Source organism: Gorilla gorilla, chromosome 13 (genome assembly GCF_029281585.2).
Source record: "Gorilla gorilla gorilla isolate KB3781 chromosome 13, NHGRI_mGorGor1-v2.1_pri, whole genome shotgun sequence".
NCBI lineage: Eukaryota > Metazoa > Chordata > Mammalia > Primates > Hominidae > Gorilla > Gorilla gorilla.
In genome coordinates, this window is record NC_073237.2 from 66,127,458 (window position 1) to 66,138,383 (window position 10,926).

A 10,926-nucleotide genomic window follows, 5' to 3' on the forward strand; every position below is an offset into this window, starting at 1 on the left:
TTATAGACATTGTAACTGGCAGTCTTTTTCTCTTTATCCTTGGGCTTGGTTGGAGCCCAGAAGGCCTGTCTGGGATGACTCAGCCTCATTTCCATTCCCATAGACACTGTACACCCCACAGACAACTTCTGTGACTCTTATGCAGCCCCAGCTCCAATGGTCGGCTCTGCAGCCCCTGTTAGTATCCTCCTCTGCAGACTTGCAGTTACCTTAGGATCTCATCCATGCCACAGGAAAACAAAAGTGGCTCAAGATTGATGAGTCTTAGTGGTTCCCTCTGTCTGACCATGCTAGTGGAAGGAAAGGGCCATCTGAGAGTTGATCTATTTCAAGAGTTTCCAACAGAAATGGGGGCCAGGAAGCTGCTATGTATTTTTTTTTTTATGCTTTAAGTATAAGGGTACATGTGCACAACGTGCAAGTTTGTTACATATGTATACATGTGCCATGTTGGTGTGCTGCGCCTATTAACTCGTCATTTACATTAGGTATATCTCCTAATGCTATCCCTCCCGCCCCCCTCCACTCCACAACAGGCCCCTGGTGTGTGATGTTCCCCTTCCTGTGTCCAAGTGTTCTTATTGTTCAATTCCCACCTATGAGTGAGAACATGTGGTGTTTTGTTTTGTTTTGTTTGGTTTTTGTTTTTTGTTTTTTTGAGATGGAGTTTTGCTCTGTCGCCCAGGCTGGAGTGCAGTGGCGCGATCTTGGCTCACTGCAAGCTCCGCCCTATGGGATCACGCCATTCTCCTGCCTCAGCCTCCCGAGTAGCTGGGAATACAGGTGCCCGCCACTACGCCCAGCTAATTTTTTGTGTATTTAGTAGAGACGGGGTTTCACCGTGTTAGCTAGGATGATCTCTATCTCCTGACCTCGTGATCCACCTGCCTCGGCCTCCCAAAGTGCTGGGATTACAGGCGTGAGCCACCGCGCCTGGCCGGTGTTTGGTTTTTTGTCCTTGCGATAATTTGCTCGGAATGATGGTTTCCAGCTTCATCTATGTCCCTACAAAGGACATGAACTCATCCTTTTTTATGGCTGCATAGTGTTCCACGGTGTATATGCGCCACATTTTCTTAATCCAGTCTATCATTGATGGACGTTTGGGTTGGTTCCAAGTCTTTGCTATTGTGAATAGTGCTGCAGTAAACATACATGTGCATGTGTCTTTATAGCAGCATGATTTATAGTCCTTTGGGTATATGCCCAGTAATGAGGTGGCTGGGTCAAATGGTATTTCTAGTTCTAGATCCCTGAGGAATCGCCACACTGACTTCCACAATGGTTGAACTAGTTTACACTCCCACCAACAGTGTAAAAGTGTTCCTATTTCTCCACATCCTCTCCAGCACCTGTTGTTTCCCGACTTTTTAATGATCGCCATTCTAACTGGTGTGAGATGGTATCTCAGTGTGGTTTTGATTCGCATTTCTCTGATGGCCAGTGATGACGAGTATTTTTTCATGTGTTTTATGGCTGCATAAATGTCTTCTTTTGAGAAGTGTCTGTTCATATCCTACAGAATGGGAAAAAATTTTTGCAGTCTACTCATCTGACAAAGGGCTAATATCCAGAATCTACAAAGAGATCCTATGTATTTTTTGCCATCATTCTCATTCGTCTAGTGTACCATTCACTATTCAGGTCAAAGGGACTTTGCCTGATTAAGGCCCAGGGATGGGAAAATTGGGACATAATGTTGGCCCTTTCTGCTTTCCCTTCCCCTTTGTTTTTTTAATTCTCACAATTCCCTTGACAGGTTCTTCCCTATCTTTCTCCTCTTCATTTCAACTCTTCTCTAAGCCTTCATAGCAAAGGGTATTTTCTCTACCCATTTGGAGAACTCTATAATCTCCCAGGTTTGATCATTGACATTCTAAAGTCCTCAAAACTGTGAGTTGGATTACAAGGATATTGTCTTGCTCAAAAATCCTATTTTGTATGTTAGAAGCTGGTATGACTTTTCTCTTTGGCTGGTGTTTTTCTGAAACAAAGTACAAATCGGTGGTTATATACATGGAAAGAGGAAAACACATGAATAATTTTCCAGTTATTACCCGCTTTATTGACTTGAGTGGTATACCAAACGACTTTCTTGTCCAGGATTCCCACAATACCAATTTTGCCTTGGTTCTGAGCTGCAGTCAATAGTAAGGTTTTTTTAAGGTTGTTCTTGGTATACCTGTTTTTTTTTTTCTATTCTATTTCATGCTTTTTGTGTTAAACTTTGAAAAGCATACTCTCTCTGCTTTCTTATAATAATTATACCCTCTAGGTTTCTAGTAAGTTGTTCTAATTTTTGAATACCTGCCTTGTTCTCCTATTTCATGTTTGCATGTTTCTGATTCCTAGTTGTATGCTTTGTCACAAATTTCCTGTTTTCCTTCACTCCTACTTTTCATATATGCCCTGCTCCCTTGGTTTTGACCCATTTATTTGCTCTGATTCCAAGTACCTCAGTGTTCCAATATTGTAGATTATTCAGGTGTATGTTAGGATGCTTTTAATAAGATGTACAAAATCCAGCTCAAACTGGGTCAGACTATAAAAGCAATTTACTGGCTTCCATGTTCTAAAAAGTCAGACTTCAGGAAAGGATTGATATAGTAATGCTATTGTGTTTCTTACTGACTGTCAGACGTGACTTTTATGGTGTTGGTGTCATGCTAGATTGGTTATAGGAGAGCTGCAAACTGTACCCTGGGATAGATGCTTCTTCATTTGTGTCCAATCGTGGAAAAAGAACTTCTTTCACATAAACCATTGAACAGAAGTCCTGGGCTTTAGTCTGTTTGGACCAATTTAAGTCACATGCCTAACACTGAACCTATTACTGTCATTGAGAATGAGATGCCACTATTCTGATTATCTTCAGCCAATTAGATTCTGCTCCTAGACCTGGCACTGAGATCAGTCCTACTCAAACCACATCCCTGCTACACCCTGGAAAATGGGAGAAGCGGACTCATGGGTGAGCTGGAGCCAGCTCTTAACAGTTGCCATGAGCTAACTATGCTCACCTCTTCTTCAGTGTTCACTGACCTCACTCTGGTAACTTGAAGTTAGCCTTAGTGGGAGTATTTATGCCACAGAAATTGGCAAATATTACAATTTTAATTTTTTAGAGCTGGTTTACCAACACAGCACTGAGAATGAGAGGAACCCAATGTAACCAACATGGATTAACAGGCAACAGTCTCTTAACTAGTTTTTCTAATGTCAGAATTGCTTTTTCCAATGCGTTTTTTTTTTGAGACAGGGTCTTGCTCTGTTGCCCAGGCTGGAGGGCAGTGTCATGATCATGGCTCACTGCAATCTCAGCTTCCTAGGCTTAAGTGATCCTTACACCTCAGCATCCTGAGTAGCTGGGACTACAAGAACGTGTCATCATGCCCAGCTAATTTTATATTTTATAGAGACGTGGTCTCACTGTGTTGCCCAGGCTGGTCTCAAACCCCTGGCCTGAAGTGATCCTCACACCTTGGCCTTCCAAAGTGTTGGGATTACAGGAGTGAGCCACTGTGCCTGGCCCATTCTTTTTTTAATAACAGCTTCACTGAGATATAATTTCACATACTATAACACTCACCCTTTTAAAGTGTACAATTCAGTGTTTTTTTAGTGTATTTATGGGATTGTACAATCACCACCACAATCAATTTCAGGACATTTTTGTCACCCCAGGAAACTCAGTACCTATTAACAGTCACTCCCCATTCCTTCCCATCATCCCATTCCTGTCAATCACCAGTATACTTTTCTGTGTCTGTGAATCTGCCTATTCTGCACACTTAATACAAGAAGTTGTACAATATGTGGTTTCGCTTCTTAGCATAATGTTTTCAGGGTCTTTCAATTCTGTAGCATGTATCGGTATTTTATTCCTTTTGTTGACAAATAATATTTTATTGTATGTCTAGACCGTGTTTGTTTATTCATGTAATTGATGACATGTGAATGATTGAGATCCAATTCTAATCACTGTTTCAGAATCCAGTTTTTTCCTCCTCTAGTCTTTAATGCTTCTGCTACCAGAATCACTTTCCTAGAACAGCACATTTCATCTTGTCACTCACCTCATAAAAATCCTTCTCTCTGCTTATGAAATGCTGAAGGAGCCCAAAGACGCTGTATTTGAAGCTCTCTTCAGTTTGACTGCAGCAGGGATGGGAATGAGAAGATCTCACCTCCCTTTGAGGGAACATTTTGGCCAGAGATGCTCAAATCTCATTTAAAGGACCTCTATTTGACCTACCCACCAAGCAACCAACCATAACACCTGAAGAAATAGCCCGAATGACAAAAGCAAAAGCCCAAACTACACAGAACAGTGACACAGATATTATGTAGCTCTGCAATTTTATAGTTCATATTTATTTTCATCTCTTAATTGATAAAGGTTTTGTTAGGGTTCTGGAGGGATAATGAGTTTTATAGTCAGATAGATCTAATCTGTAGTCCTAGCTTAGTCGCTTATTACTGACTTTCTTTAAATTCTCTCCTGAGATTTTAAGCAAATCATCATTTCTACGTGTAAAGTGGGTGTAATAATTCATACCTCAGAGCCCAGTTATGGATTAGAAAATATAGACACTCAATACTTGTGCCTAACCCGTAATAGACACTCAATAAATACATGGACACTATTAAGGTTGAATATATGATGAAAATTTTCAATTGTTTTTGACAAAACGCGTCTAAGATTGTAACTATTTTGGTGTTCTTTCATTGTTTTATAGCTTTGGTGATTTAATTTCAACATTGTCCTAGTGCTTTAAAATTACAGCCAATTTAAAGCAGAAATTAGATAATCAGTTAAAAGTCTTTATGTTCCATGTCTGCCATTACCCTTGGTGTAATCGGAAAGAATCCATATATCCTTTGGGAAATAGTCAATGATAATATCTTGTTTTATTACAATGAAGCTTTTCTGAAGTGGCCTAAGGATAAACATCTTAAACACTACACTGGGTTATGTTGAGGTAAATTCTTACAGCAATGTGTCAGAGCTTGGCATTTACCAGTGTCATGGGAAGTATGACTTGGTAACAATTATTAAAGATATAACCCAAGATATTATTCTTTGCAATGGTTATAACATATTTTTAAAAGGTGTTGAATTGTAATTAAATTATAATTGTTTTGGTCTTATATATATGATCATAAAATTTAAATTGTTCTTTATGCTGTGTATTTGTGGTTTAGAAAAATTTTACATGTGTAGTAACTTTTTAGTTTTATAAACAACCATGAATTATATTTTTTTTGGGCTTTGAAGTAATTATGAATGCAATAGCCATTTTTTTCATTGAAACATTTGCTATTTGAGAGAACAAATTAATCAGTTGTTAAAAATTAACCTTCAATCATAAGAATAATATATGAAAAATAAACTTTTGAAGATTACTTCTTTTTACATATTTCAGTTATTAAATATTATTTCTCTTTTTTCCCCCATAGGCTTATCCCTGTCAAGATGATTATTCCATAGTCCACAGAAAATGCCGTTCTCAGTTCATGGATCTAAATGGTTCTAAAAGATTTGGCATCAACACTTGGCATGATGAGAGTGGGATTTATGCTAATTCAGATGTAAAACGGAAACTCTATCCCTTGACTAGTGGGCCTATCGTGCCAATTTAAAAATAATGTATGGAATCAGCATCTCTGACTAATGAAAAATGGATGTAGCAGTTGATGATTTTCTATCTTAATAAATGCAATAGAAGTGTTACTATAGTAGATTCCTTTAAGCAGAAAGTCTTATTTTCTGGACCAGTGTTTATATCCTTATTTTCATAAGCTACTCTGGTATTTTCCGAAGTTTATTGTGTGTCTTGCTGAGAGCATGCTACACAATTCTAGATGGTATTTAGTGAAACATTATTTTATGGATTATGTATTTGTTTTAATAATTATTAGAAAAACACATAAAACTAGCACAGTCAAGCTTATGATTGCTTAGGGTGTGGCTAATTATAAAAAAGTAGGCCAACTTAAATTCCACAGAAGACAAATTTTAAGTGAATAAATATATAGGTTGACATAAAACTTAAATGGCCGAAGTTTAGGCAACACTGGCCCTATAATAATGCTGAGTATGTATGTGATTTTCTTTTGAGGGGGAAATTGGTATCTATAAATTTCTATTTATCTGTGGTAGCTAGTTTCATTGTGGATTATTTATTTTGCATGACATTTTTCCTTATTCAAGTTAAGGCCTTTTGAATATATGGATAGCAGAGGTACAGATAGAATCTTTGTGAAACTCTAGGGGTTTGATGGGAAATCTAGTCATCTAGTGTTAGATTTGGAAGAAATCTTAGCCATTGTTTTGACTTACCCTCACATTTTACAGATGAGCAAACAGAGGTCCATGGAGATTTAAGTAGTCTGCTGTATTGGTCAGCTGGGTCTACCGTAACAAAATACCATAGGCTGGGTGGCCTAAACAACAAAGAAGTCTGCAAGCCAGGAAGAGAGCCATCACCAGAAATAAACCCTGCTGGAACCTTGATCTTGGACTTTTCAGCCTCCAAAACCATGCAAAAATAAATTTCTGTAAAATAAGAAGGTGAGTCAAAACAATTGCTAAGATTGTTACCTTCTTGCCCTGTTCTTGCATGGCAGGAGGGGGATGGGGGTGGCGGGCCTCTTTCGCTTCCTCTTCATGTAAGGCTACAGTTTTATTTGATTAGACCCCCCACTCTTATGTCCTCATTTAACCTGAATTACCTCCTAAAGACCCTATCTTCAGATAGCCACATTGGGTGTAAGGGCTTTGACATATAAATCTGGGGAGAACAGAATTCAGTTCATAGCTGTTGCCCAGGGTTATAGGAGTAGCAGATTCTGATGGATCTTTGAGGTGCATTTGAAAACTTTTATTTCTTCTGAGGATGTATTTAATTATTTGGCCGACTTGGGCTTCATTTACTTATTTTTCTTTAAAAAATAAAATTCACGAACTAGCATTTCATGATAAATGCTAATTGAACATTGCCTCTAATGCTGGATTCACAAGATATGAAAAAGACTATAAGCTTTTTGATGACAGAAATGATAATTAATATAGAAAATGTGATATACCAGATAAGCATGTGCCAGAAGAATCTTACTATAATTTCCTGCTGCTTTAAAATGTGTGTCCATATGCACACAAATATGTATATTATATATGCTAATTATGTATATTACATATACATTAAGTATAATATAGTCTATATAAATGTTAATTCATTATGTAGTACTTATTCTAGTAGATATCTACCTAGGATTACCTTTCCTTCCACACACTATACATCCAAGTTTAACCATTCCTAACACTAATATATCTGGGGTGAAGAGCTATTTGAAGTATGCAAATCTGGATGTCAAGCCACTCATCATTTAATAATTTATTTTTGTGGAGAAAAGGTTTTAATGGCCACATCATTACCTTTGAACACTGCCTGGTGCCTAGAACATAAAATAAGATTCACTTACTTTAGCAGAAATGTTATACTGTCACGATGACTAACATGACATTTTGTATAAACGACTAGGTCTGCTATTAGGGATCACCTTAGAAATCAGTTTGGGTTTGGGTTAGAAGGAGAACGAAATGAGAGAGATTGTATTTAAACTAGCCTAGGAAAATGGTGCACTGAAATAAAGGTTACTGCAGGGGTTTTCCCCATGACAAGCATTACGTTGCCTTCAGTGAGTGAATGAGTGAATGTTGGACTCAATGAACTCTACGTTATTCTAACAACTTGATCTTTTAGGTAAAAATATTTTATATTGAGGTAAGCACTTCAATGGTTCATCTCACCAGCATCAAAGACCACTTCAAATAAGACAAGCTGGAATTCAGATTTCACTGTTGGATAATGTCCTCTGTGGGAAGTGACTACACTGTCTCCTGACTGGTCCATGTGTATGTGTCATAGAACCCCACTTAAGACCCCCAAATCACACTATATCTTTTGTATTTACAAAGTTAATAAGATCTGTATCTACATCAATATCTCATTCAAATGAAACCTCAAAATCACACCCGAGACCCCAAAATCACACTGTATCTTTCATGTTTATAAAGTTAGTGAGATCCATTTCTACAGCAATATCTCATTCAAATGTACACAGCATCTCTCTTTTGGCCTTTATGCATTGCTGTGTCAGAGACATTGGTGTGAGCCCACCAAGGCAAGGTGCAGACTGCTGGGAGAATGAGAGAATGTTGAGCAGATCCTAAGCAGATATGTCAAAGAGGGGGTCTCTGAGTTAAGTTTGACCTACATGTAAGTTTTATGTGGTCTGCACAGTGTGTTTAAAAATTAATTTAAAAAAATAGAACCAAACTTTATTAATTAAGACATTTTACTTAAAAATCAGGATTTCTACTCCCTTGAAAATCTGGCAGATCTGGCACCACTTGGCCACATTTTCACGCAGTAACAATCAGCAGGGGTATGAGGGAGGGCGGGGTCTCTTTAGATGGACGCTAAGTTCACTGTTTTGCTGCAATTTCCACCTGGCACACTTCACTCAACTGTGGAGGCATTATGACCCCCTCCCTAGGGAGAGATGAGACAATGTGAAATAGTAGGGGGAAGGAATGGTAGAAAAGCAGCAAACTGGAAGCTCTGGTGACTGGCGTTAGGATGAAGAAGGCAGAGGCTGCATCCTGATAGTGGGGATATAGCACATCTGGTTCAGTTCAAGTCAAAATCAAGATCCCAGCCTAGATAGAATGTAGAGATGGGGAGTGGGTCAAGGACTTTGCTTTATAAATATAGAATAGAGAATCCTCAGCTCAACCTCAATCCTCAGCGTATGTTAGGAACGCATTTGAGATGAGGTAAGAAGTGAGGGTACCAGGCCCAAACCCTAGGATATGACACTGGCAGATCAAGACAAGAGGCAGGGAGGGCCAAGCCAACTCAGTGGTTTGTTTATAAAGGAAAGTCACTCCATGGACACCAGTGCTCCAGAGGTGCAGAAAAATTCCAGATTTGTGAAAACGCTAAGAAAAAGTGGTGAAGTCTTTTTGTGGGACATAGAATGTAGGTGGCGGGCTGGGAGAGGCCATGGAAGTGCCTGGCACAGCCACTGTCAAGAATAGAGCAGCAGGAAAATTCTTTCATAAAGATGTACAGATCAGAAGCTAACTTTATTTCAGACAGAGCAGCAGGGAAGTTTGCAGATAGCTGGAAGCTCACTCCAAATAGCAGAGAACAAGTATGAGGCAGGCATTGTAAACCAAAGTGGAAAATCTAAGCAAAATCTAACACAGTAAATTATCGTTCCAAATATTAATATCATAACTTTAAAAAAATGTTTAACAGCTTTATTGGGATATGATTCACATATTATACAATTCACCCCATTAAAGCATATAATTCAATGGTTGTTAGTATATTCACAGAATTCTGCTATTATCACCACAATCAATTTTAGAACATTTTTATCACTCCTGAAAGAAATCCATATCCATTTGTGGTCATTTTCCATTCCCTCCCAATTCCCACAGTCCTAAGCAACCAAGAATCTACTTTCTGCCTCTGCAGATTTACCTATTTTGGATCTTTTCTGTAAGTAGAATCTTATAATATGTGGTCTTTTGTGACTGGTTTCTTTCACTTTCCATAGTGTTTTCAAGGTTCATCCATGTTGTAACATCTATCAGCACTTCATTCCTTTTTGGATGAATAATATTCCATTGTATAGATATGCCATGATTTATCCATTCATTAGTTGATGGACATTTGGGTTGGTTCCACCTATGAACATTCATGTATGAGTTTTTGCATGCATCTCTCTTGGACGTTGTGATGGTTAATATTGAGTGTCAACTTGATTGAATTGAAGGATGCAAATTATTGTTCCTGGGTGTGTCTGTGAGGGTGTTGCCAAAGGAGATTAACGTTTGAGTCGGTGGGCTGGGAGAGCCATACTCACCCTCAATCTGGGTGGGCACCATCTAATCAGCTATCAGCACAGCCAGGATAAAAGGCAGAAGAACGTGGAAAGACTAGACTGACTTAGTCTTCTGGTCTACATCTTTCTCCCATGCTGGATGTTTCCTGTCCTCAAACATCGGACTCCAAGTCCTTCAGCTTTGGGATTCTTAGACCTTTGACCACAGACTGAAGGCTGCACTGTTGGCTTCCTTACTTTTGAGGTTTTGGGATTTAGATTGACTTCCTTGCTCCTCAGCTTGCAGACGGCCTATTATGGGATTAACCTTGTGATTGTGTGAGTCAATTCTCCTTAATAAACTCCCTTTTATATATATATATCTATCATACATCTATCCTATTAGTTCTATCGCTCCAGGGAACCCTGACTAATACAGACATGTACCTAGGAGTAGAATTGCTGTGTCATATGGTAACTCTATGTTTAACCTTTTGAGGAACTACCAAACTATTTTCTAAAGTAGTGCACCATTTTACATTTCTACCAGCAATGTATGAAGGTTACAATTTTTCCATATCCTTGCCAATATTTGTTATTTTTCATTGTTTTGATTGAAACCAGTTTGTCAAATGGACGTTTCACAAAACATGAGTTCTTGAAGAGTGGAGACTATATCTGCTCATCTGGGGGTTACCAATGTCTAATACACAGTGAGCACTCAGAAATGCTGAAGGGTTGGTATAAATATGTTTGTCATAATAATATCTTAATATGAGTGAATGCTTGGGTAATTGATAAAAATGCAATCTGTGTGATTGGAATGGCCTTGTTTAAAAATATTCTGATATTTAGCACATTTGTCCTACTAAGGGCTTCAATGGTAATCTTGTGAAATTGGAGGAGTTGGCAAAATTGGCCTAAGAAAATGTTATGTCCTGTATGGAAAACCTGAGTTTGCCAGAGCATCCATGGAACTGACTAAAATCCTCCTTAAAGTAAAGTAATGATTGCTGGCCAACCAGA

At 38.4% G+C, this 10,926-nt stretch overlaps 1 protein-coding gene across 3 annotated transcripts in view; it reads left to right on the top strand.

Annotated features, from left to right (window-relative positions):
• Positions 1-5,734, top strand: part of CFAP95 (cilia and flagella associated protein 95) — an 85,686-nt gene extending 79,952 nt beyond the window's left edge. For all 3 annotated transcript variants that reach the window (XM_004048108.5, XM_055350764.2, XM_055350765.2), the window contains one exon: positions 5,461-5,734. In XM_004048108.5, coding sequence (XP_004048156.1) covers positions 5,461-5,643 — 183 coding nt within the window. In that variant the 3' untranslated portion in view covers positions 5,644-5,734. The remainder of the gene's footprint in view (positions 1-5,460) is intronic.
• Positions 5,735-10,926: the final 5,192 nt, after the last annotated feature.